At 31.8% G+C, this 26,256-nt stretch overlaps 4 protein-coding genes across 6 annotated transcripts; 2 read left to right on the forward strand and 2 right to left on the reverse strand.

Annotated features, from left to right (window-relative positions):
• The first annotated feature begins 125 nt into the window (after window positions 1–125).
• Window positions 126–5,489, forward strand: LOC100806561 (shikimate O-hydroxycinnamoyltransferase). Of its 2 annotated transcripts, none has more exons than XM_003531700.5 (3): window positions 126–374; window positions 1,404–1,832; window positions 4,377–5,489. In XM_003531700.5, exons 2-3 carry the CDS (start codon window positions 1,425–1,427, stop codon window positions 5,256–5,258), a joined length of 1,290 nt encoding a protein of 429 aa, XP_003531748.1. In that variant the 5' UTR covers window positions 126–374; window positions 1,404–1,424; the 3' UTR covers window positions 5,259–5,489. The 2 variants fall into 2 exon arrangements, with proteins under 2 accessions (XP_003531748.1, XP_003531749.1); XM_003531701.4 differs by lacking the exon at window positions 126–374 and adding an exon at window positions 382–582.
• Window positions 5,490–7,116: 1,627 nt separating this feature from the next.
• LOC100807447 (uncharacterized) lies at window positions 7,117–7,969 on the reverse strand. Its single transcript, XM_003531702.5, has 2 exons — window positions 7,675–7,969; window positions 7,117–7,579 (listed from the first exon to the last, which is right to left on the reverse strand). The coding sequence occupies exons 1-2, from the start codon at window positions 7,784–7,786 to the stop codon at window positions 7,293–7,295; spliced, it is 399 nt and encodes a 132-aa protein (XP_003531750.1). The 5' UTR covers window positions 7,787–7,969; the 3' UTR covers window positions 7,117–7,292.
• Window positions 7,970–14,984: 7,015 nt separating this feature from the next.
• LOC100807988 (protein HEADING DATE REPRESSOR 1) lies at window positions 14,985–18,414 on the forward strand. The gene is made up of 3 exons (XM_003531703.5): window positions 14,985–15,423; window positions 17,495–17,814; window positions 17,917–18,414. The coding sequence occupies exons 1-3, from the start codon at window positions 15,315–15,317 to the stop codon at window positions 18,118–18,120; spliced, it is 633 nt and encodes a 210-aa protein (XP_003531751.1). The 5' UTR covers window positions 14,985–15,314; the 3' UTR covers window positions 18,121–18,414.
• A 335-nt stretch (window positions 18,415–18,749) lies between these two features.
• Window positions 18,750–21,916, reverse strand: LOC100808512 (uncharacterized). 2 transcript variants are annotated; one of them, XM_003531704.4, is made up of 6 exons: window positions 21,605–21,916; window positions 21,198–21,470; window positions 20,933–21,106; window positions 20,683–20,789; window positions 20,271–20,593; window positions 18,750–19,581 (listed from the first exon to the last, which is right to left on the reverse strand). In XM_003531704.4, exons 1-6 carry the CDS (start codon window positions 21,725–21,727, stop codon window positions 18,770–18,772), a joined length of 1,812 nt encoding a protein of 603 aa, XP_003531752.1. In that variant the 5' UTR covers window positions 21,728–21,916; the 3' UTR covers window positions 18,750–18,769. The 2 variants fall into 2 exon arrangements, with proteins under 2 accessions (XP_003531752.1, XP_006585654.1); XM_006585591.3 differs by having other exon boundaries at window positions 21,198–21,473.
• Between the last annotated feature and the right edge of the window lie 4,340 nt (window positions 21,917–26,256).

The raw sequence follows: 26,256 nt of genomic DNA on the forward strand, positions 1-26,256 counted from the left end.
TGTGAAAAAGGATGGAAAATGAATGTTTTTCCGAAGCTTTACTATGTATATGTGATTAAAAATAGTTAATAGAATAAAAGAATGTAATTATAAAGGGCAGGTCCCCATCTCACCAACTTTGAGATGGGAAATAGCATATGTGTGTGGTGTAGTATTGATTGAAGCTTTGGGCATCTAAAGTCGTAGACAAAACGGTCAATGACTTGTCTTAATGAGGTGGCGTGTTTTAATTGGTGAACGTAGTTGGCGGGGTTGGTGAGTGACTCACACCCACGAATTCAAAAGCAGCGCAACACCACCACGTTCGCTCTCACACCCACACAACTCACTAACATCACAACTTCTCTCTTTCTACACAAATAACTCCTTCTCAGGTAATCAATCTTCCTCTTTCCTCTACTCATTTCAATGTTTCTTCCAATGCTTATCATGCATTTCAAACCTTCATTGTTAGCGTTTTAGTCGTTTCATTTTCAAATATATGTTTTTCGTTCCGTGCATGAAAACTATACCTCTCCATCTTTGACTTGTTATGTTTCCATATACTGTAATGTGCGTGTAATTCCACTAGTTTGTCTTGTGGTGAGTAAATGAATTAGTGACATATATTATTGGTTTAATTAGTCATTGCTCTTATATCTCCCCCAACTTTTTATTTTCATCTTTGTACTTTAAATTTTGTTTATTATGTGACAGTTTTACACCACAATAAACCAACAATAAAGACTAGAATATTAAAAAAATTACTAATATAAATTTTTTAAATACGAGAATCAAAACAAAAGTTTGGCACAGATATAATATTTAATTCAACTTTTTTTTTTAAGTTGCCAGTACATGTATAATAAAAGAAATTATGATATGTAAATTACTTTTTCAGTAACTCATTTTTTTAATCTCTCTTTTTCTGTGGTATTATAAGCTTTATCATACTTTTTTTTTTTGTCAAAGTGTTGAATAACAAATTAAATATTTATCAAATATTTTCTCTCTTAGAAATAATACATTTAAAATAAGTATAATATGAGAGTTAAGAAAATATAATTTATTTTACTTCATCCTTTTGTTTAAAGGATAGACTTATTTTTTTTAATTCTATTATAACATATTTAAAAAAAATTATTTTATTATAATTCATTCCATCCTATTATATTTTAATTTATTCTTTGTCCCAAAAGAATATTTTAATTTATTCCATTCCATTCTCCAATATAAAGCTTTTTCTTTCTTTATTTAATAAAACTGACATGCCTTGAATGATAATTATTATTTATGTATACAGATTATTAAGATGAGACCTCACTTGTAATTGGAAACAGTACCAAATAAAAAGCGTTACAGAAGATCGATCTGCACCATAACATAAAATTTGACTTATTTTGATTTTTTATGATTGATACTAGTGTGAGCAGTTGATAAGAGAGATGATGATCAACGTGAAGGAATCGACCATGGTGCGGCCGGCGGAGGAGGTGGCGCGGCGGGTGGTGTGGAACTCCAACGTGGACCTGGTGGTCCCCAATTTCCACACGCCCAGCGTCTATTTCTATAGGTCCAATGGCGCCCCCAACTTTTTCGACGGCAAGGTTATGAAGGAGGCACTGACCAAGGTGCTGGTGCCCTTCTACCCAATGGCTGGGCGGCTCCTGCGAGATGACGACGGTCGCGTCGAGATTGACTGCGACGGTCAGGGGGTGCTTTTCGTGGAGGCCGACACTGGCGCCGTCATCGACGATTTCGGCGATTTCGCTCCCACCCTTGAGCTCCGCCAGCTTATCCCCGCCGTGGATTATTCACAAGGAATAGCATCCTATCCCCTGTTGGTGTTACAGGTGCGTGCGTTATGCGTATCATTTCTTCTCTCACTTACTTGCTCCTTTCGCTTTCTATGTTAGGTAATTACTTGTTTGTTTAATTTTTTCTCTCTAGTGGCCAAATTTAAATCAAAATTAACTTACATTAACCAACAAGTTATACTATGTTTGGATTTCAGTTTTGTGGCTTCAAACATGCTTTTTTGGAGCATCAAAAGTATTATGATTTGTGTTTGGTTGTCTCCAAAAGTTATTTTCTTGCCAGCGTTTCATTTTAAACAGAGTTTGGCGGGGAAGTAGCATGGAAGTTTGCTCTTGAAAACTCATTTTCCGTTGGAAGCATTTATCCAATAACAACATCAAATAAAAATACTTTTAACAAACGAATTTTATTTTATCAACATATTCTTGAATAAAAAATATTCGAACATATATTATACTAAACTCATTTGTTACCAAACTTGAATTATCAACATCCTTATGATTCAAACATATATTTATAAATTTTAATTCAAACATGTATTTATTGATCTTGGTAAACTTTTTTTTGTAATCTGAGTTGTATTAAACTTAATTTTTTTTTTAAAAGATCTTAAATTTAAGTGCTCTGAATAAGAAAAAAAATTTCATATAGTCCATCAAATTAATTATCTAATATGCCCCATAAGGTGATAAAAAAGCTAACATTAAATGAGAATGTAAATTGACTTTACTAAATTTGTTTTGTTTTAATTAATGTACTCAGTGACGTCACTAGAAGTTAGTAATCTAGAAGATATCCTTCCTCTATTATTACTAGTATAAAATATTTTTGACTTCTGGGGTTGGTGGCACGATACATCTATAGTGTGTTAGGTTTTGCACTGTGGTGAAACAGAAGCAATTAATCTTCCACATTTATAGCATCACAACTGGCTTCCAGATCCATTTTTTTTAATAAAAAAACTGGCTTCCAGATTTCTTCATTAAAAACGTGATTTTGAGAGTCTCATTGTACATTGCAAACAGGGATGGAAGTAGGTGGAATAGCCCTTTAGAGGCCTCTGATTCAACTAAGGCCTAATTTCATCCAACTCATTTAATAAATATGTTAAGTTTAGATTTTTTAAAAAGTTTATTTAAATAAATAGATGATAGTACATGTTTCAAGAAAAATCTATTGTCTGACCCTTTTAATAATAACATGTTATAGTAAAAATATTACCAATGATATATAATATTATAATTATTTTATTTAAATTATAAAATTATTTTAGTAGTTTAACAATTTGAATCATTTTAGTTGATGTAATATAAATGGGTAGCATGAATAAAGATTCTTTGCTTTAGGTGAAATTTAAAAAACTTTGATAGTATGTTACATGTAATATTTATAGACAAATTTTGTCACATGTAATATTTAAAATTATCTTATTATTGTTTAATGATAATTTTTTATTTTATTTTAAAAAAAATATTTTTTTACACTTTTTAATATGATACATTTAAATGAGAGCTGACAGACTCTTATAAGAATAAAAAACTCAAGCCTACGTATAAACGGGCAGGTAATATATCTAAATGTAAAATGTAAAAGGTCAGACTTAAATAGAATTATTATTATTATTATAAAAGAAATATTTTCATCAATTTCATTGATTATATTTTTTTGTTTATTCTTCTGTTACATTCAAAATAATTTTAAAAATACTTTTCATTTATATTTTTATATTACATATATATACTTAAATATTTGTATAATATGGGATATTTATTAAATATTATTGTTGGCATGGAAAAAAATCAGAAAAAAAGATAAATTAATAACAAATATTTAAATGGACTTTAAATTAATACTTATTTTTTTGTCTAATTAGGCTATTGAAAAATCATTATTATAGTAATTATTATTTTTTTGTTAAAATAATCTCTTAAAAGCTAGAATCGTTTATATATTTATTTTATATAATATTAAAATAGTAATGTGAAGTACGAATTTAATAATAATGATATTTTATTTTAAAAATAATTTTGATAAAATATTATAATAAAAATTTAATATTTAACAAACTATTTATTTCAAAAAATTAAAAGACTTATATCACAGCAACCTAATATTTTCATATATATTTCTTTTTTGGAGTCAATTCCTAGTTTGCTACCACCTTCCAGGACTGCAGCCAACGGTTAATGGGAAATTAATTGCTTTTAGATGAAAGAACTGATAACGATACACAATTAGAAATGAAAAACCAAAATCACACAATCGCTGTGCCTAAAAGATTATAAAAATGCAACCACCCTACAAAAATTGGCTCCAAAGTCCAAACCTCCAACAAAGCAACGTAAGATTTGGGTTTTAGCTGGAGGTGTTAGTTTGTGTCACTGGAGAGGAAAATTAGTACTGAACCTATGACCAATCCCTTGATAGTGAAAGCAGTGCGCATTGTATGTATATTGCTGATGTTAAAATTTAAATGTAGTATTAAATTGTGGTTGTCAAAATAGTTTTGAATGAGGAAAGTACTACCTTTCCTTTTTTTTAACTTTAATTTTAATCATTTTCTTTTGTACTATTTTTAGGTAACACATTTCAAATGTGGAGGGGTTTCCCTGGGAGTTGGTATGCAACATCATGTAGCAGATGGAGCCTCTGGTCTGCACTTCATCAATACATGGTCAGATGTGGCTCGTGGCTTGGATGTTTCCATTCCACCATTCATTGATCGTACAATACTTCGTGCCCGTGATCCACCTCGACCCATTTTTGATCACATTGAATACAAGCCCCCACCAGCCATGAAGACTCAACAAGCTACTAATGCATCAGCAGCTGTCTCTATTTTCAGACTCACGCGTGACCAGCTCAACACACTGAAAGCCAAATCCAAAGAAGATGGCAACACAATCAGCTATAGTTCTTATGAGATGTTGGCGGGTCACGTGTGGCGAAGTGTAAGCAAAGCAAGAGCACTTCCTGATGATCAAGAAACCAAATTGTACATTGCAACTGATGGAAGGTCAAGGTTGCAGCCTCCTACCCCACCCGGTTACTTTGGCAATGTGATTTTCACAACCACACCTATAGCTGTGGCAGGTGATCTGATGTCAAAACCAACATGGTATGCTGCAAGCAGAATCCACAATGCATTGTTACGAATGGACAACGATTATTTGAGATCGGCTCTTGACTATCTAGAACTGCAACCCGATCTAAAAGCGCTGGTTCGTGGGGCTCATACTTTCAAGTGTCCAAACCTTGGTATCACTAGCTGGACTAGGCTTCCAATCCATGATGCTGACTTTGGTTGGGGAAGGCCAATATTCATGGGACCTGGTGGAATTGCATACGAGGGGCTATCTTTCATAATTCCAAGCTCAACCAATGATGGGAGCCTATCTGTGGCCATAGCTCTTCAGCCTGACCATATGAAGCTGTTTAAGGATTTCTTGTATGACATTTGAAGAATCATTGCCTTCAAGCCATATGGAACGCCACAATGTTTCTAGGTGGGGTTTTCTTTCCCCTCGTACCTTTGTTATCTGTCGATGCTTTTGACAAACGGTATGCAACTGTTAATGGGACTCCTTTCAGTTTTATATGGACTACATTAAGTGTTGTAAATTTTTATAATCTGTAAACGTAAACGAACTTTAACAACAGTTGATTTGATATTACAAGTTTCTGTTCCTAAATATAATGCCATAACTGAGAGGTGTATTTTTACAATTCTTCTAATTGGAGGAAATTTGAAAGGTAATTGTAAAAACTGGTTTTGTACTAAGATATAGGTTGTTCTTGCTACTTGCACTAGTAATCCAGTAGAGGAAATCCTTCCTTTCTCCTTGTCTAAAGATTTCACTTGAGGTTATTTTAAAAACCGGCCAACTCTCAAGTTGGACACTTTGAACCATGGGTAGTAACATTTAGGAGAAGGTGTGCAATAATTTGTTTGATTTTATTTGTGGAGATTTTGAGTAAAAGAAATAAGAATTTGAAAATTTAAGTTTTAGGTATAAAAAAAGACTATAGAAGGATCAAATTTGCTTTGAAATAAGAAATTGAAATTGTCATCCCTACCTAGAATTCGCCTTGACAATAACTTTGTGTGGAAATTTCAATTTAACATAAACGAAAAGAGGAAGGAGAGAGAAAGAAGTTTGCGGGTAAGTGAAGGATCGGTTTCTCCATTTGGACATACGATTGCGTAGAAGGGAAGCAGAGTGTGCAATGCGCAATTTGGGTTTCTACTTTCTACCTTGCTCTGCATCAGATGCGTATTTCACTTTACGTTTTCTGAGTAACCCATTCGTAAAAGTCAGCACATACAATTTGCAAACTTGCAACATGGTATCTGTTTTTGATAATTTTTACTAGTTGTAGGTATTTTCCCTTTTTATTTTCACAATTTTGAAGGTGACGTATACCTCTAGATTAGAAGACAATTAAAAGTGGCGCAAATTCATTTAGTGGTTGCAAGAATATGGAATACAGTGATGTTCTTCCTTAGCATGATTATCCGTTAAGTTGATGGTTTGTTTTTCATTTCAACGGAATATCAGCTGGTTGGTTTCATTTCAACAGAATATTGCTAAACCTAATATGTGTTGCAAATTAAACCCAATGTAAGTTAGAAGGATGTACATAAAATTTTATTCATTCTATCACTTGTAATGCCTTGTTCTTTAAGCAATATGTTGCTGGAAAAAAAAGTTTCCCCTTCCCCTCCTCTATATTTGCTGTTTCAAAACAAATGATCTTATTGTTATGTATTAGTCGTTTCATATGTTATTTTCTGTTGTAAACCGTTGTGCATGATCGACTGACAGGGTAAATAGCAGTATGAGAGCAAAACTCATCATTATTCATGCACGAGTTCTGCAATTTCATTTAGTAGATTATTAGTTTCAAACTTGAAATAAATTGGTAGATTATAGGTGAAAGGGCTCGAGAGTAAGTATTGTCATTTTCAATTTAATTAAAAAAATGATAAACAGAGCAGTTTTTATTTTTGGTTTCATAAAACTATTTTATTAACGTCTTAATCTTGACTCTTAATTCAGCTTATGAAATTCATAATAGTATGATTTAACAATTAACATTGATGAATTCACTAAATAGTTTACAATTCCTGAAAAAAAATATATAGAATTAGTTCCATTTCTGCTTCTGTATTATCAGTTATCAATACTAGCCAAAGGTGTAGTCAAGAATTTCAACCCCACAAGTTCAACCTTTTCATATTCGCATCAACTTACTCTTGAATGTTTTACGCCACCCCCTCCCAACTAACAGGCAAAGGTTCAAACATTCATTCATTGATATGATGGATGACAACATATGAGCATTCAAAAGGAGGACACACAAACTGATCTACAAGCAAAGACGTTCATAGTAACGTAACGGAGGCACTCAAAATATATATTGAAAAATAAGTTGCCACTATTTAGAGGCATTAATGATTAAACAAGAGAAACATATGGTAACCATGGATTACATCAAACCAAGTGGAAGGGAAACAATATGACTAAAGCCAAGCTTACAAATGGATTAAATATTGAGACCCAAAAGAGAGGCTCTGATGGTGCAGAACTTTGACGTGGCCGGCGATTAACATCAGCAGTGCCACCAGCTCCTGTCTTTCCTCTACTTCCTGTGCCTCCTGAACTTCCTCCACCTTGTGCTTTTCTTGTAGTATTAAGTATTTCTTCTTTGTACCCGTCTTTAGTTTCCTCAACTTTGTCGTTCAACCTTATTGACTCTTCTATGCTTCCATATAACTTCCCTATACACCACTGAATAACATTAATATAAAAGTGACAGTGAAAAAAAAGGGTGCCTACAAATATAGAAAACAATTTAGATGAACAAGTCTCGTACCAAGAAGTTCTTGTGCTTGTCCATTGCTCTGGATTAGGCCTTTACCTTCTGAGGTTGATATGGCTTGAATGCCTGAAATGAGTAGGAACAAAGCAAGGAATCTTACCTTCATCTTAGGGGTTGGGACTTGGAAAAGCGAGGGCTGATTCTTTGTAAATTGTTGGGTGTACTGAATTTTCGTTGAACAATGTCCAAAGCCTAGCACAAGTAGGGGTATCAGGTTTTTGAGTGATCTGGTCTAGGGTAGGGTTAAGGTATTTATAGGTTTTATTAATTTATTTCATTAAGCAAAGGTGAGAATTGAGAACTGAGACAGCGTAGTGTCAAGGTTTAAATATTTGTTAAAAGATAAGTGTTCACGTTTAGTGTCAAATCATGTTCAGCATAAGATTCTCTGAAAAGGTAAATACTTGTAAATATTGATAACTGAGAAGCATGGGGAGAACTATTTTCTGTACACAGAATAAGAATAAGTAGAGTCTCTCCTGGCCATGCCCGTCTACCGAGACACTAAAAAATACATGTTTGATTTTCCGTTAAAAATATTACCATATGAGTTTTAATGTAAATCTAACATATAAATATAAAAATAAAATGAACACAGAATCCTGATCAGTTGATAAAATTATGTTTTGAATAATCAAATGTAATTTTGTAACGGATTTTCAAATATACTCAAGTTTTATGCTCAAGCATGGATAAAGTGTGTATATGGAGCAGGCCATACACACATTTAGCATACCTATAGTACGAGTATGTTTCTTTTATTTTAAGGGTATGTTAAAGCCGTATTTTGTCTCGTGGGGTTAGGACAATTTATTCCAGAAGGGTGGTTCTTGTTTTAGGCAAAAATGCTAAACAATAAAGTCGAAACAACGATTTGACAAGAGAACAAGTATAATAAATAATGTGTGATAAAGTAAAAAGCAATCTCTGTGACACAGTACAAATTAACATAACCATGTATTATGTATATGCATAATGCATGATTTGACAATGCTAAAACGTGGCTAAATATCAAACATAGCTCCGGATGCTGATCAAGCCATTGTCATTAGAGGAAGATGAAAAGACCGCGTTCTCATTTAGGAGAAATTATCCTGTGTGATTTTAATCAATCTTTATATGATATATAATCACATTTTTTCTTCAATAAATATAAGTATTTTGAATAATTATTAGTCTCGTGTTCTTGATCCACAATACCTTAGGTTATAAAAAAAGAAGCATCCTTAGCACTGCCAAATGGAAAAACCGAGGTTTAAGGGAAACCACTCGTCCCAGTCTCAACACTGAAGCAGGATTTTTTGTATGATATACACAGCTTATGCTGAGAGGAGACACCACGCAACATGCACGGGGCATCTCTTGCTGTGGCCAGTGAGGAATAAAGCAAATGACAACGTGTTTGGATAATTGGATCTACCACTGTTTCAGTTTCAGTGTTCACAACAAGGCTATTTTGTATTGTATGGTCTATTTTCTCTGATCTCAAATATCTTACTAGTCATCAACATGTCCTTTATGTTAAAGTAGAATTAAATTTAGATTCTTTAAATAAGATTTTAAGTTTAAATTTTGTGGATAAAAAAAATTTGATTACAAAGTGATAAATTATAGAAATTAATCATCAATAAATTGAAGATTGATCTTCATGCAATTGTTGAAATTGAACGGACTTCCTTGGTAAAGTGCAGATTTGTCCAGGTCAATTTATACCGAATTGCTTCTTTCTCTTCTCTTCTTTGTACCAAATACATATACATATCAGCGATTAATGAAAATTATTGATAAAAAAATTTAAAATATAAAAATAATATAAATAGACCCTAGAGGTCTTAAATAGTTAAATATACTATCTAACTTCTATACTTTTAACCTCATCGTAAAAGTACTTACTTAATTGTTAGAGTGATTATAAGTATATCACCAAAATTTAACTCGTGCCAACAAGAGGAGTTTCCATTCGTCTATTCCTCTCTTTGATTGGTGTTAAACATTTGGTGTCATTTGTAGAAATGATCGAGAAAATACTATCATTATAAGAAAGAAAAATACTAAAATAGTAATTAATCAGTAAAATACTAAAATAGTATTGAAATTTAAATGAAATTGAAAAAATAACTAATGATATCTCTATTTATCATATGCAGTTAATTATTAATTATAAATTTAAATATATTTTTAATCTTCTAAATTTTGAGTAATTTTTTTTTTGTTTTTCAAAAAAAAATATTATTCTTAAAATTTTGAAAAGGTTATTTTTTGTTCATCTTAATTTGTATAAGACTTTATTATTTTTAAAATAATTAAAAGACACATTATTTTATATTATCATACAACACAAATTATTCAATTTTTAAAATCTATTTTAAAAAAGTTATATAAATTATTATATAGTCACAAGTAATCAACTTTTATAATAATTACTTAAAAATGTATCTTCTACATATTTTATTTTATTTTTATAAAAAAATAATTGCATTTTTATATAAAAAAAACAATTGTCAATACTTTTAAAATATTAATCCAGATATACTAAAAGGTATTTTATAAAAAAAATGCTTGTCTTAGCCAGTAAAATTAGTAAAAGAAGAAAGTGGAAACACGAAGGGAGGGTCTTGTCTTCTCCAGAACTCTCTTGTTTGTTTTCACTCGCTGCTGAAGTTTCAATGAACACAACACAACGCAACACTCAACACCCTCTTCCACTTTTTAGTCTTGTCTCGACTTTTTTTGACCCCTTCTCTCAAAAAAGAGGGGTGAAGAAGAAGGTGAACAAGTCTTTTTTGATTTCCCTCCTCTCAACTTGTCCTTGTTTATGTAATGCAATGCTTTCTACAGTTATACTTGTACCTAAGTGAGTGGGTTTGGCTGGTCTGTTGGTAACGTTTTTAGCTGAGTTCGTGTGATTTCACAACACTTGTGTAAAAATAATTCCCTACAGGTTCAAGTAAACATCACATTCTGTGTTTCTTCACAATTTTTTGTTCTACTTTTTAAAGATATGAATCCAAAACAATAAGCTTTATTTTTTATTTCCTTTCACAAAATGGGGAAATAACTCAAGTAAGTGAATGGTTAAATCTATTTCCGAAAGAATGAATTATGTAAGTGAGTGTTCGTTAATCAAGTACAGACGTTTTAGCTGAATAATATTTCACAAAATGGAACTCTTAGCATTAATAGAACAATTTGAGATATTGGAAAGGTTCATCATTGTTTGTGCAATGAATTTAGATAAAAGTGGGGGAAATATTATTGCTGAAGAGTAGTTCTGAGAGTGGGATTGGATTAACATCAGCTTCTTCCGAAGCCCTAGCTATCAAGATTCATAAATCATGGCCTTTGATTCCTTAGGTTTTGGTGTCAACTTCAGCTGGACCATAACCCAATTTTATCAGCTACAAGTCTACAAGCTAGCATGAATAAGAAAATTTTCTTCTTTTTTTTTTTTCTCTCTCTCTAGAGTTATTCTTCATTTGTTTAACTTTAAAATATAGAACAAATTTCACAATTACTGAAATGCCAAAGTGGAGGGTTGATTGCATAAATTATGATAGTACAAGAGACAGCAGCAACATTTGCATGTTTCAAGTATTGAACGACTAGTGCTTGGTTATACAAGAATATCACTGGAAATAGCCTTGTATTGTCGGATGAACAATAGGATAAATCTTTGTGTTATGTTTCTTTTTCCTTTCTCTTGTTTATTTAAGTAACTGAAAGTGAATTTTTTCTTAAAAAGGAATAAAAAAAAAAGAAAACGAAAATTAGACGTTTAGCAGCGTCAAAATTCAAGACGCTTAGCAGCTTCACTTTTTGATGAACAGAGCACATCGTCTTTTTGAACGTATAATTGCATAAAAAACCTGGTGAAAATAGGGAAGGCCCAATGCTTAACATAGACGAGCCCAATCAAATACAGAAAGACCCAGACTCGTTCATCTAAAAAAAAATTATATTTGTCAAAAGAAAAATACTAGAAACACATATTATATTTGTCAAATTAATAAAACTCTTTCTTGATTTATAATTTTTAGTGAATTTGAACTAATTAAAAATTACAGTTTATTTGAAAAAGTGTTTTAGAGAATCAGGATGTGTTCCTACTTCCTATCACTTTTTTTTTGACAAATTCAAATTAAACATAACAATTAATGATAATTTTTTTAGCATAAAAAAATAATGATAATTGAAATAAGAATATGAAGAGAATGAAATCGTCAAATCATAATTAATGTTGTTTCCACCATCCATTGTATCTCGATCATGATATTAAGTTCTAGATAGTGGATGGTTTCTTTACACATGTAAACTATCAATATAATTTACATCACTTTTTATTTATTTTGACAAGAATCTACACAAGTTTTTTTTTTGACAGAATCTTCAAAAATTAATCGTATAATAAATTGTAATACAAAAAAATATTTTCCAGCGTGGAAGGCACTTATATCCAAAGAATAATGGAGTATTGTATACAATGGCGGAGCTTGCTTATGACCGGGGATGACCATGGCCTCCTCAAACTTTTTGGAAGTTTACAAATATACATTATATAACATATACTTAAAGTGCTAAAAAGTTTTTAATTATATAATTTATACTCTACATTATATAACACACATACATTTGTAATGTAAAATATTTAATTCACATACATTTTAAATGCTTTAAAATTTTAAAATCCCTTATCCAAATACTGCATAAGGTAATTTCTAATCATTTACTTCAATGTTATTTGTTTATCATTTGTGTTTATATTGCAATATAAAATTTAGATATATAATATGACATTACATATTTAATTTAACCATTAAAATTTTAGTTTAATCTTATTTTTTATCCCCAATTTTTTTTTTAAAAATTCTCTAATTTTTGTACTTATTAATGAAAAAATCGTTGGGATAAAATTAGTAATTTTTTTAAAAGTTGAGGGTAAAATATGTTAAATTAAAAAATTAAAAATAAAATTCATCAAAAATTAAGAATAAAAAATATAATTAAATCTAAATTTTTTATAAGCCCTCAAAGTTTTTATTCAAGCTCCGTCATTGATTATATATTTGCATTATGAAAGAATTTAATGCATATGGATTTATGTAAAATCTTTTTATATAGTTGTGGTTGGATGACTGCATAATTTTTTTTATATTATCAGTCTATAATTATTTTTTTCTTTTTTAAAATTATATTTTCAAATTATTAATTTGTAACGATATTGAATATTTTACTTCAAATTTTAATGATAATTAGTATTAAGTCAATAATTTTACATATCAGTTAATTTTCCTTTTTCCTGCAATTTAGTCGCACACAGTTAGAATTGGTACTTAAGCAGTGAATTATGGTTGTCGCAGTCATATCACATTTTTAAAAGTTATCAGTCTCTTAACTTTATACATATGTAGGTAACAATTCTAATATCTAGAGTCTGCTGATAAAAAAATCTAGAGTCTACCTTATGACCTACATACTCGTGTCTAGATCTATTATGCTTTTTAGTTAAATAAAAACACTACTTTGAATTTTTTTGGATCTTTTTAGTGTGATTAAGTAAAAGTAAAAGGAAAGAAAAATGATGTATGTAAAATAACATACATTTCCCCAATAAGGAATGCAATGTAATATAAATAATAGATATTTTTGTCTTTACATAAAAAAAACTTCTATTATTTTTTTCCAATTTAAAAGAAAAACATTTTGAATGAGACTCATATATGTTTCCAAACAATAAAAAGATCCAAAATTTTATGATTTTCATTCATTCAGCAATTATTTATTTTCTTTTCCACTACATAAAAAACAATCTTGTTCTTGTTTGAGCCATGAACATTTCTAATATGGTAAATTATCTTTTCTATTGGTGTTTTTTTTTTTCATACAATACATAAGGGTTAAAACTTCAAAATTAAGTTTTGTCTAAAGAAGTTGGACATGTATCCTATAAATTAATCATTCGTTAGTAATATTATTTTGTATCTTACTTATAAAACACAACAAAATAATATAGTGCTATATTTAGTTTTAACAAAATAAACTAATTATAAAAACATAATGTACATCCAGTATTTATAACAAACATAATAGTTTAAATAAATTTAAATATAACATTATAAATTTAAGAAACTATTACTTTATTAAATTTCTTGTCTTCTTTTTGTTGGGAAATCAACCATCTTACAAACAAAATTACTCACACTCACAAAGGAGATGACATAGAGAACACATGCAAAAGATTACACCATACAAAAAATAGTAACAAATACAAAAATTTAATGTGATTCAGTATTTCTTATCTACATTCACAAAATCGTCTTAAACCTATTTCATTATCACAATGATGATTGCAAGATTGTAATCCACCTCAAATATCACTCTATATACCCGACTACCTCACTCAATGGTCAAAAGAAATCATAACACTTTCACACAAAAATATTTTTCTCTCAACAAAGTAATTTTGGTTTATAGTCTCTCTTCTCACACACTCTCTCCACTAATTCTCTATCAATTATAATAAATAAGTTCTCTTGAAAGTTAAAGCAAAAAATAACTTTGAATATATCCATTTAATTAATGTTCATCCAATAAAATATAATTTTTCACTTTACATTTAAGTCATCTTAACTTTAATGATAAAAATTAAATTCTCAAAATTGATATTATCTTTTGACTTTAATTATATACTTTCACTGTGAATGAAAAGCAGAGTTATATGCAATTTTACTTAAGAAACCGGTGCTTCGATAAACAGCCGCAACCCGCAACCAGTGTTGGTCACTTTTTCCAAGAACCAAGATAAACCAACCATGCCATTGCCAGATATTGCAATTTGTAAGACATGCTAGGTAACAAAATCCTGATTTGGTTTTTAGGGTCTGCAGTGCAAATCCTAATCCTGTTGAAGATTCCTGTATGCAGCATGGACCTCAGCTCATGTCATGGGCAAAGATCCCAAACTTTAGTTGACACCATTAATAAATTAAATAATTAAATCATAAATATATATTTATTTTCTCTTTCATTTCATTTTTAATTGAATTTTCTTCCTTTTTTTATTATATTATTTAGCACATGTGCTATTTTATTCTCTCGTTAATCAGAATTCATTAAACAATCCAGTGTGTTTTTTTTAGAGGAAAACAATTCATAGTTTTAATCCACATGAAACTTTGGATCTTCCGAAAGCATATGCCACCAGACACGTGGAATTAAAAAATGAATCTTTTATTTCCTTCATTAACTTGCTCATAAAAAATATTTATTTTTCTCAATTATATCGTCGCTCCTCCAAGGGTTATATTTCTAAACACACAATTTTTCTTAAAAATAAATAAACAAAAAAAAGACAAGGAAAGGAAGGAAGTAGAAATGGTCCACACACAGAGGACACAAAAAAATTCCACCGAAACAAGAAATCTGGACCGTTGAAAATTGTCAGGTTCATCGTGATGGTCCCATACGAGAGCTTTAGATGGTGGGAAGATGAAGGAGAAAGGCAAAGAGCACCTCCAAAAAAAACAATAACCGTAGCCCACACCTCCTCTCAGCAAACATCTCTCTTTCTCTGTTTCTTTTATTATGTTGTGTTCCTTGGGGGTGCTGATGTATGTGTGTTGAAGTTCTGAATTTGAATGGAAACACGTGCTAGTGGTGATATGAAGATGGCCATAGATGATGCTTTGAATGGCTTCTCTCCTGTCTCCACCCCTAGGATTTTCTGGAAATCACGAAGGAGATCAGGTATATATTAAGTCTTAACTTCACCTACGTTCCTCTATTTTCTCTCTCTACTTTATCTATTACATTCTGTTCCAAACAATTTTCGCAACTGCACTTTACTTTCTCTTCTGTGCCATTTGGATTTCAAATTCAATGTTTTTGTTCATTTTTGCATGGAATTTTCAATATTATAACATGCCCTCTGCCAATTCTTAATTCTTTCAAAAATAAAAATAAAAATTATCTCTGTATTTACAAGATTTGGAACTCAGAGTCTGAGACTAAGGCTAATTCCTTTTTCAATTTAACTTCTTTTCTGTAATTCCTGCAAATTTGTTACTGTTTCAGATAGAGGAAGCGTAAACACACAGGTTTTAACGGTTGGGTGTGACTTTTATATTACGTTGGTTTATTTTGTTAGGATGTTGCTAACAAATAAAGCATTTAAAAGATAAAAGTTTCTCTTGTAAAAAAAAAAAAAGGATATAAGTTTCTAATGCATTTAAAATTACAGAAAATCGTATTTTTACACATTTAATATTTTTTTCTTTTATTTTCTTAACCACTGCCTGCATAGCATTTGACAATTTGTTATCAATGGCTTGCCGAACTTTGGCTCTGTCTCGTTATCAGTATCTTATGATGATTGGGATCCAAATTTATTATAAAAAAAATTGGAAGAAAATATGATGTATTTTGTTAGCTAATTAGTAGCTCATAATTATGAGCTAACTCTATTACTTTTACCTAATAATAATAATAAAAGCAACACGACAATTCTATGCATCTTGGTAAAAGTTTTATTTGTGGTGATATAGCTAGCTGTTGAAGATTTGTTGCATTTTGTGAAGGATAGGAAAAAAAAAAGAGAGAAAAAAAAACGCATGTGGCTGTTGAGATAGTGTAGTCATCATCATATCATCGGCTACACTGTTGGACAGCTCACCCTTCAACCAACCCTCTTCGGTATGAGTGTATGACCTTAATTTTGGTTTCCTTGCATATGTGAATTTCAACTTGATGTCCCTCTTGTTACAGATGGGACATCTAAACATTTCAATATTACCTTTTGTGTTTCTTTTTTTAATGTGTGCATTAGCATTGAAGTGTATGATTGGTTGGACTGTGGAGAAAAGAAAAACCCACCAAAAATGCATGAAAATCCATAAGTGATAAAGATTTGTGGTAACCTTGACTCTCTTTCACCCAACCAAATACACTAAATAGGCATCTTCCTTTTAGTAACCGTGTTCAATTATATTAAAGGCAATCCAATAGCACGGATGACCTAACCTTGACTGAAAATGAAGTCAGTTTGTCCATCTAAAGAATAGGTTTATCTATATATGCCATTATGCCAGCCGTATGGCATGTTGTGTATTGGTATAGTTTGGTGTATAATGAAACCTATGAAATTAGGCTTCAAGCAGCCGGCTATGTTTAACTAACCCTTCCCATGAATTCAGTTTTATGACTACTCTCTTGGGGAAACTTGTCTTCAAAAGGATATAGAATACTAGGGAGGGTATAACATTATAATTTTGATCTCATAAATGCTATTTAACTCGGTGTAACTCCTTGTTAGTTACCTTGTTTATGCTGGCTTATACATTATTTAAGAAATGTTAGAACGTGATTCTTCTATTTAGAATCGATATTTTTTTTTTTGAAGGATGATCAAAATCGATATTATATCTCACTAACAACAGTTTTCATCTTGGCAACTATGATAAATGAGCAATTATTAGGAAGTTTCAGACTATTACAGGTCTCTGGTTACAATTAATCTCTATGTAATATGTATTCAAGTTTTTTAATTTACAAGAAAGAACTAATAACACTCCATTACGCGTCATGTAAAGATTAATTGAAATTGTGATGGTCTTAAACTAGCTCATAATTTGCGGTGTTTACTCATTAACTATATCCGTCATGTAGTAATCATTGGATGCATTTGTTGAGTACAATGGATATGACTACTTTGCAAACAACTTAGAGCAAAAAAGGTTTTCCATTTTATTTTTCCTTTGTTGTGCAAATTTACTGTCTAAATGAGCTGCCAAAAACAAAAATGGTAACTTGTTCCCCACAGCTAGCGGGAGGAATTTAGAGGTATCAGAAGATACTGCTAATAAACCACCCAGCAAGCAGGAAGATACTCCTCCACCTTCTAGTGAGGAGGTGCAGAACACGACTCCGATTTCTGAGCGCCGAAAGGCTCTGTTTGAACCTTTAGAACCTATAATGAATATTAATGGCCGACGACCCTCGGCCGAGTCTTTACTTCCTCCTCCTGACTTTGAGTCTGCAAACTATCCGAAGGGCTGGCTGATTGGCAAGAAGAGAAAACTCGTTAATGTCGATGTTGTTGAAAGCATGAGAAGGATTGCCATCCAAGAAATGAACAGAAAGGTTACAACTTACAAGTTTCCTCAACACCTTCACTTCCAAACTAAGACAAAATTATACTGAGCCACTTGCTCATTTTGTTGTTGCTGTTATTGTTGCTTGCAGGACAGGGAAATTGATGGGCTGAATGAACAGCTGGAGGAGGATTCACGGTGTCTAGAGCACTTGCAACTCCAGCTTGTGGATGAAAAAAGCAAACGCGCTCGAGTGGAAAGAGAAAATGCAATGCTGCAAGAACAAGTGAACATGCTTATGAACATGTTGCAAGAAGCAGAACAAATGGGAGATGAAGGCCCAGATGAACCTTAAAGTTTATTATTATACCGTGTGTGTGTGTGTGTGTGTTTGCTTGTGTGTATTAAATTCTTTTTGTAGGTTTTGTTCGTCATGTCTAGTTGGCTGCGCATGTCGGATGTCTCTGCAGTTATAAAAATAGAGTGCATATATTAATATTTGTGGGGAAATAGATCAAACCGCAATGAGCAAACTATTCGTTTATATCAAAACAAAACAAAACAAAACTTGTAAATCTTCTGGTGACCATGTGGTTGTTAGTTTATATCTTGTAAGTCTTTTAACCTATAAAATAGTATTTTAATTTTAGATACTTTCCAAGTTGATTCAGTGGCTCAGTTAAATAAAGATCACAGTCGAGATTATTTTCATGCGGGCCTGTTACCATTTTATGCTATAACTCACTTATCAAGACTTTATATTTATAATAAAGAAGCCAACAACGGATTTTGTCACGCGTTACATAGATTTTATTTATACTCCCACTTATTTTTTTGTTCAGCTGAAAATATAAAGTGTCCCGTCATGTCTGTCGGGATTCATCATCAATGTAAATTTCTGAATCCCACGCAATTGAAACTGCAGATATACAATATTCACTGTTGAAGACTATATAATATAGTAGCTTTTGTGTTTCTTGCAAGTTTTAATTGAAAGATGGTTACTATCTAACTTTATTAACAGAATCCTCGGACATGTTAAACAAAAACTGAGGCAGAGATGCGATCCTTGGAAGATTAAGAAGCAAATCGCCAGCTGATTCCTTCCTGGACATACCACTAACCCCCTGCTTGCAGCCAGAAGCATCATCCGGTTGAACTTCCAAATCAGGCACTTTAATTTTGCATGCTGACAATTCAGTGGTGTTAGAGTTACTGACACCAACTTTTCCACCCTCATCTGCATCAAGACCATTGCCATTTCTGGTCATTGTGTCTGTGTCTTCTGCTGTAGAAGGATCCTTCTGCAGAAGACAGTATAGCGAGTTCACCCTTGACATCACATCTGCATCTCTCAGACCATTGCCATTTCTGGTCATTGTGTCTTCTGCATGCTGCAGAAGGGAGTATAGTGAGTTCACCCTTGACAAAGCATTTGCATCTCTCAGACTATTGCCATTTTTTGTCATTGTGTTTATGTCTTCTGCTGAAGAAGGATCCTTCTGCAGAAGGCAGTAAAGTGAGTTCACCCTTGACATCACACGCTGTTCATCAGAGGTAGTTGCATGTTGAGAGTCATTGAACAAGTACTGAGAAAATTCTTCCAGAATAGATCTACTATACTGGCTGTCACCAGCCAAACTCGGATTGTCGGATCCCATCTGTTCTGAAATGCAATGTCCAATGTGGCTTACCAAATCGTCCATGGACATTGATGGGTGAAGTCCAGGCAATTTGATCTGATCCAAATTACTGAGAAACTTCAATGTTTCAGCTCCTCTACTTCTGAAATCTTCCATTGCATGGATGTTCATCACTGCACACGATGAACACGACATTAGTACAATATTTGGATGATGATGACACAAGGCATGTAGAATGATTATAATATGATCCACATTTTAGTATCATATTCTTTATTCTTTACATCATTATATCACTAAGGCGGTAGTTGAAACATTACTTAGACGTAAGAAATGCATAATATAAAAAAGAAACGCGTGTTATAACATATTAAAAGAATACACTACAAAATAATTGCTACAACGAAATGATTTGGTTGTTATATAATAGTGCAGTGGTAACAATTTTTAAAAGAGAATATCGAGAATCAATTTAAAACTTCTTATTTAATATCAATTCACTGCCAAAGGAACACGTGAGAGGGAATTAAATTTCCCTCCCCAATCCGGATTGTGGGTTGAGTTAAAACGTCAAAGACATTTTGCCATAATCCTTTGACATTACATACGCAAGAATATCGGATCACATACCATGCAACTTCACCAATGACTCAGCATTTTTTAACTATACGGCTTTCTTGTTTGTAAGTAATATTTGAGATAAACGTAGCCAGAAAAAAGTTGAGTTTTACTTTTACCCTGTTGATAGACGAATATCAAGATAAATGCTGTAAGTTGGATGGATAGGATAAACAGACAGGTCCATTTACCATCATACTGAATTCAAATTTTCAGATGATATTAAAAAATGAGCAGCAATTACCTGAGCTAGGTGAGGTAATTTCTTGGTTAACATTTTCAACAGCTTTACCAAGGTTATGTTCACTTTTAGAGGAAGATGATTGAACTGCAGATCCAGACTCCACATCCTGCAATCCAAAAATACCAGATCGCTCTTCGCTCTTTCTATCAAAACCATCACTAGATTCAATGTGGTCGTGAACTGAAGTTGTTCCAGGTTCAAAATATGGAGAATCCAACACCAAATCCGGATGCTGGCTTAGATAGTTGAGACGTGGATCACACTGAATGAGCTTCTCAAAATGCTTGCCTAGCAATCCTTGTGGACACTGCAGAAAATGTCGCCTATAACAATATACAGAGTTGCATCACAAAAGAGTCATTGTAAAAAACCACCAAAAACAAGACCAGAGCCCTAATATAATAGTACCTACCTGTTTATGCTGGCTTGTCCACCAGTAAAGTCTGATGTTGCCTGCCACAAAGTATGTTTCCTTGGTTGTGGATTGATCTCCCTAAAAAACAAGGGTCTTCTGGCCAGCTATACAACAAATAACGGCAACACCAACTTTAGTGCCAAAGATAATTGTGATGTCAAATACTCAAATCTAATCTAATAATCTAATAATGAACAATTAAAAGAAAAAGAAAGGGGATGGTGTATGGTTGGTTGTTACCACTTACCACTACTTCGAGCGTGCCTGGTCCATCCTCAGGGTAGTTAGCCTTGATAGCCATGATATCAGACCATGGGATTTCAATCTTATTCTTAAGACAACCATCAAGGACTTCCCACACCAGCTTATGCTTTGCAAAGTAACACTTTGCCACCAAGTCTCCTTCATATCTAGACTTATACTGCAAAAAATTACCATATGCACATCAATCACAATAGCACATCAATACATCATGTTTGTCTGTATGTTATTCTTCAAAACTACGAGAATACCTCCCAAGTCCCAATTTTCAAAATGGTTCCAGGAAAATTGGAGGCCTTGAGTTTAGAATCCGCAGCAGCAGCAGCAGCAGCAGCAGCAGCAGAAGAAGAAGAAGAAGAAGCCTTTTGATCTTTCTTTTTGGATTCCTCTTGTTGGGAGAGCCTCATCTGAATCAAATCCAAAAGGGAAGGACTCTTCCTGAGACGCAAACCCAAAGGGCTTGGCTCATCCAAGGGGTTATACGAAGCTGGTGGGATTGAAAGGGATTCATCGCTTGAACCACACTGCTTCAAAAAGAAAAAATAAAAACAAGTGGGAGTTAGTTAGAGAAAACAAAAACAAACTACCCAAAGAAGAAATTGATGATGGGCTTCCGAGAAACATATCAAAATTTCACTCTTTAGCAGAAAAATGAAACCTTGGGTGGAGATTCCAATTTGGGTCGCTTGTGGGTGTGAAGAGGGGGGATTTCATCTTGAACCTCCAACTTCACCTTTTTCAAACAGTGATTATCCGTATCAGACCTCATTAGCTGAACCATGATGCTGAATCAGATAGAAGATATCACAAATCACAAATATAATAATAGTGTTTAACTCCGATTTTCAGAACGAGAAATGGGAAATTTTGTTCTTCTTGTTTCGCACTATCCTCTTTGGCAATGGCGGGCGCTTAGGAAAACCAATGTTTCTTCTCTTGTCTTTCTTCAGTGGCCGACTGTCACGTGCCGCGTAGGAAACGACGCCGTATTTAAAACAGGACAGCTGGGTCAAGTCGAGACCCGAATGACAGATATGCCCTCCACATAAGGTGATTTTTTTGTCGCCTAGTGTGGGCATATTTAGGATTTTGATTCGCGGTGTGAAACGGCGTAGTTGGGTGCCCTATGGGAGGCACGTGGCATCACGTGATGTGAATGGATAAAATGTGGGACCCGGTTCATGAACCTTCTTCGTTGAAGTTGCGTGGTGGAGTGGGATGGACAGGTGGATGGATCTGGTGGGAGGGTTGAACACGTAAGCTCCTGAGGTGGGTCCTACCATATATGCTTTTCTGGATAATGTAACTTTTATTATTTATTATTTATTATGCGTTTCCTTTATCCTAATGGATAAACTTCAGCCTCCAAACCATCCTCATCTGCTTTTGCAAACCACTGCAATTTGTTTTATTTTAAATTATAAAAAGTTGGGTTAAGTGACTCGCAAAAAAAGTTATGTGGGAATACCCAATTCTTTTTAAAGCAATTTTTAGGTATTTTTTTACATTTTTTATTAATTAAAAAATTTAGTTGATTATTTAAAAATTACACTAGTATTTTTTAAAATAATTCTTTTATTTGTTTTATTTATTCTGTTTTATCCTTAAATAGTTATTATTTTTTTTATTCTTTTCTATTTAAGATAAAATTTTACATTTTTAATTAATTCAACAAATTTTACTAAACATTTATGATATAATAAGATAATTTTTTTTAACTTTTCAGCTATTGTCTAGCTTTAAAGTTCCAACTAATTTTATCAAATTCTTGTTGTTTCTTTTTTTTTTTGTTTAACTTTTACTTATTTTGAAAAGAAAAAAAAGTGTAGTAAGAATTGAAAAATGTATTTCGTTTTGGTCATCTAAAAAAATTATATGATAATAGAAAGAGACAAGGGTGAACGTGCTGCAAATTTTGAATGATAAAAAATAAAAGAGATATTATGAAGGTAGTGGAGGGGGTTACATTTGTTAGAATGACCAGGACTGCCATCACAACTGATGAAAGGGAAATGGAAAATGGTCAAAGTTATTGAATATCAAATCAAAATAGACATATTCCTCTCGAGTCAATTATTAAACTTCGAGATATAAAATTATAAGTGTGCGAATTTAATTTCTTACAACATATTTAACTCTTTTTTTTCATTATCTTTATCTGACCCCTTCTAATAATAAGATTTATCATGAACTTTTGCTTAAACTAAAAGAAAAATGACATATAAACTAGACATCCATAAAATTAAGTCAACAAATCCAAGTGGTGCAAGTTGTCTAAAGAGGTTAGCTAAAGTTTGAGAATTCGTAGCTGACTTCACATGCGCCACTTGAAGAACAACATTGTTATATTGAAATTCCTAGTTCTAATACGGATTTTTTTTTCCCGATGAATATATTAAAAATATATTGTTTGTTATATTGCAGATAAAAAAATTAAAATTGATATTATTTTAATTTTTTTATTGTAATATTAATTTTAATTTTTTTATCATATTATTGGTAATATCATGCGTCTCTCTTATCTTTGTTTTAGTTTTACCCAATACTTATAAAACAAAAGACAATTAACATATATTAATCCGTTTGCAAGCGAATTAAATTACACAAATTACAAGTGGGCGTGTCCTTTTTCATGTTTTAGAAGGTACCCCATTTCAACGTTTGACTTACGGAACGCTGCAACATTTGCATTTCTTTGGTCTATTAATCATTACATATTACTCCATTTTATTAACACACAAGGTTTGCCATAAGCACCTTTCCGACCAAAGTCTTCAATTTACCTTAATTATAAATCAAGTAAGAATGTTAAGCAAAATTAAATGTATAATATCAAGAGCTAAATGTATAAAGTTAAAAATCCTTAAGGAAGATGAAGTATGATTCAGTCAATGATAAATGTTTAGACCTTTCATCCATCTTTTAAATTTCTTATTGTATTCTTTTGTGCTTTACACCTAAAAGCAAAATGTACTAGTCATAAACAGATGAGCTGTGCAGAAGACACTTCTTGAATATGTACTAGTCATTTTCTAGTTTCTGGATCTCACAGGCCAATCAATTTTCTCCACTTTCACATATACTCAATGTTGAGTCGGTGTGAATGTGTGATTGTGTTTGGCACAGTGATGAAGTTCCATCTGCAACCCCATTCTGTAATGATGTTACCACAGACAATTTTGTGCCTCCTAAAATAAATGTCAGAGACAGATCATTCATAATGTGTCATGTTTAGTATGCAGGGACATCACCTTTATTTTCATAAGATTGAATCACAACAAGTAACCTGCAGCATCCAAAAGTTGTCTGCTGATAACTCTAGGTAGCCATTCACTCACTCTGCAGAGTTCGATGATAGTATATAATTACAACCATAAAATATTTGGACAGATATTGGAATATTTGTGACTCTCATTATTTCTATAAAGTCAAAATGTCTAACATTTTATCCTATGGTAGCAACGTGTTTCAAATTGCCATGTACGGTTATAAGTGCAACTCCAAACATTTAAAACACCTATTCCTTGCCTTTTAGCTTTTATCTCTTTTTCTTCCCTTGTTATTTGGTAAAATGAGTCTCGTTTCTTATTTTCCATTTTTAAGTATCTAAGAAACTGAAAAAAGATTACCGAACGTATGAATTCATTGATAAAAGAATGGTGCAGCCTATCGGTAATTTTGAGTTTACTTATCGAAAATACTTTGTAGTCTGTAAAATAAAATTAGTACTGTTGTCCTGCCGTGAAGTTTGCAACTTTGCATAAGCACCGTTAATAGTTCCCATGCATACTAAAATAAATATCTAATGAATAGTGTACTTGTTTTGGTACAAGATGTGGTGATAAAGCATAGACTTAAAATTTCAACATATTGTTAGATAAAAAATAAGTATTTATCTTAATAAAAGATTTAAATCTTAATTTCACAATTTATGACATATTTAGTTTAATGTTAGATTGAATCCGACAAATATTTATAAATATATATATATATATATATATATATATATATATATATATATATATATATATATATATATATATATATTATGAGGAATAAAAATTTGTAACTTTTGATTCAACAACTATTTAAAGATCTCCTAACAACCAATCACTCACTTTAATTGAATCATTAAGATTGTGAATTTGTGTCATTGTGTGGTATATCTAAATTATTGTTAGATACTTTCATAAATTCCAAAACAAGGAGGACTAATGATATTATCTCCGACATTCTTTTGAATATTATTTTTAATTGGTTAAAATTTATTAAAATTTATTAATTTTGATAGGTTTTATTTCTCAATTAATATTTCTCTCTTGTTATTTGTATTAAATTAAAAATAAAATCTATCAAAATTAATGACTTTTAATAAATTCTAACCAAACACTTATAGAATATCCAAAAAAGAAAGACATGGAATATCCCTAACATTCCTCTTCTAAAATAAACAATTGGACATGTGTATAAATGTAATCTGGAAATATATTAAGTATATTATTATGAAAATAACTAGAGCCAATTTTGGTGGTTTAATTCAGAGTTTGAGAATACGCCCCAGCAAGTTGGCAATTTTCTTATCATCGTTTGACAAGTAGTTGTTAAATAATCCAAACGAACAGTCACAGGGATATTTTTATCAGTTTCTAATGAACACATGTATAATATGGTAAGAATAATACGATGTTCGGCTATGTGTCTAGTCATAGTTGTACTATAACTGCGCAAGTGCACATGATTCCATTTGATCATTGAATTTAAAAATATGAGGCTATGGGAGTTAGGATGAACCACGTTTGCAGTTTTGTAACTGAGAAATTAATTAGTATCACTGTATCAGTATAAGCATTAGCATACAAAAAAAAAAAAAAAAACAGATATTGATTTATAAGCTTCCGATGGGTCACGTCTGGAAAGTCTTCCAAGTCCAAAATATGGTACTTTTATGTTTTATCTTAAGTCGATGGTGATTGAAAAGTCCAAACTATGTCTTATAGGAATACAGTTCCCTACTTGCATATGCTTTTTCTTTAATCAAAGAAGTGGATAACCTTAAACAGAGAAGAATTCTATTATTTTTTTCCTTTAACGATGACATTGATATCAAATACTCGTGGTTAAGAATGATGATTAATCTTCATTTAATATTTTTAGTATACACAAAAAACATATTTCTCTTTGATTTATTTCATATTAAAAATCAATTAAAATTCGGATATTATATGACAAGGAAAAATATTTTTGAGATATATTTAAATAGATAAAAAAGAAATAAAAAACACAGTATACATACATCATGTCAAATAAAAA

The sequence above is a fragment of the Glycine max genome, chromosome 8, assembly GCF_000004515.6.
Source record: "Glycine max cultivar Williams 82 chromosome 8, Glycine_max_v4.0, whole genome shotgun sequence".
NCBI classification, from domain to species: Eukaryota; Viridiplantae; Streptophyta; class Magnoliopsida; order Fabales; family Fabaceae; genus Glycine; species Glycine max.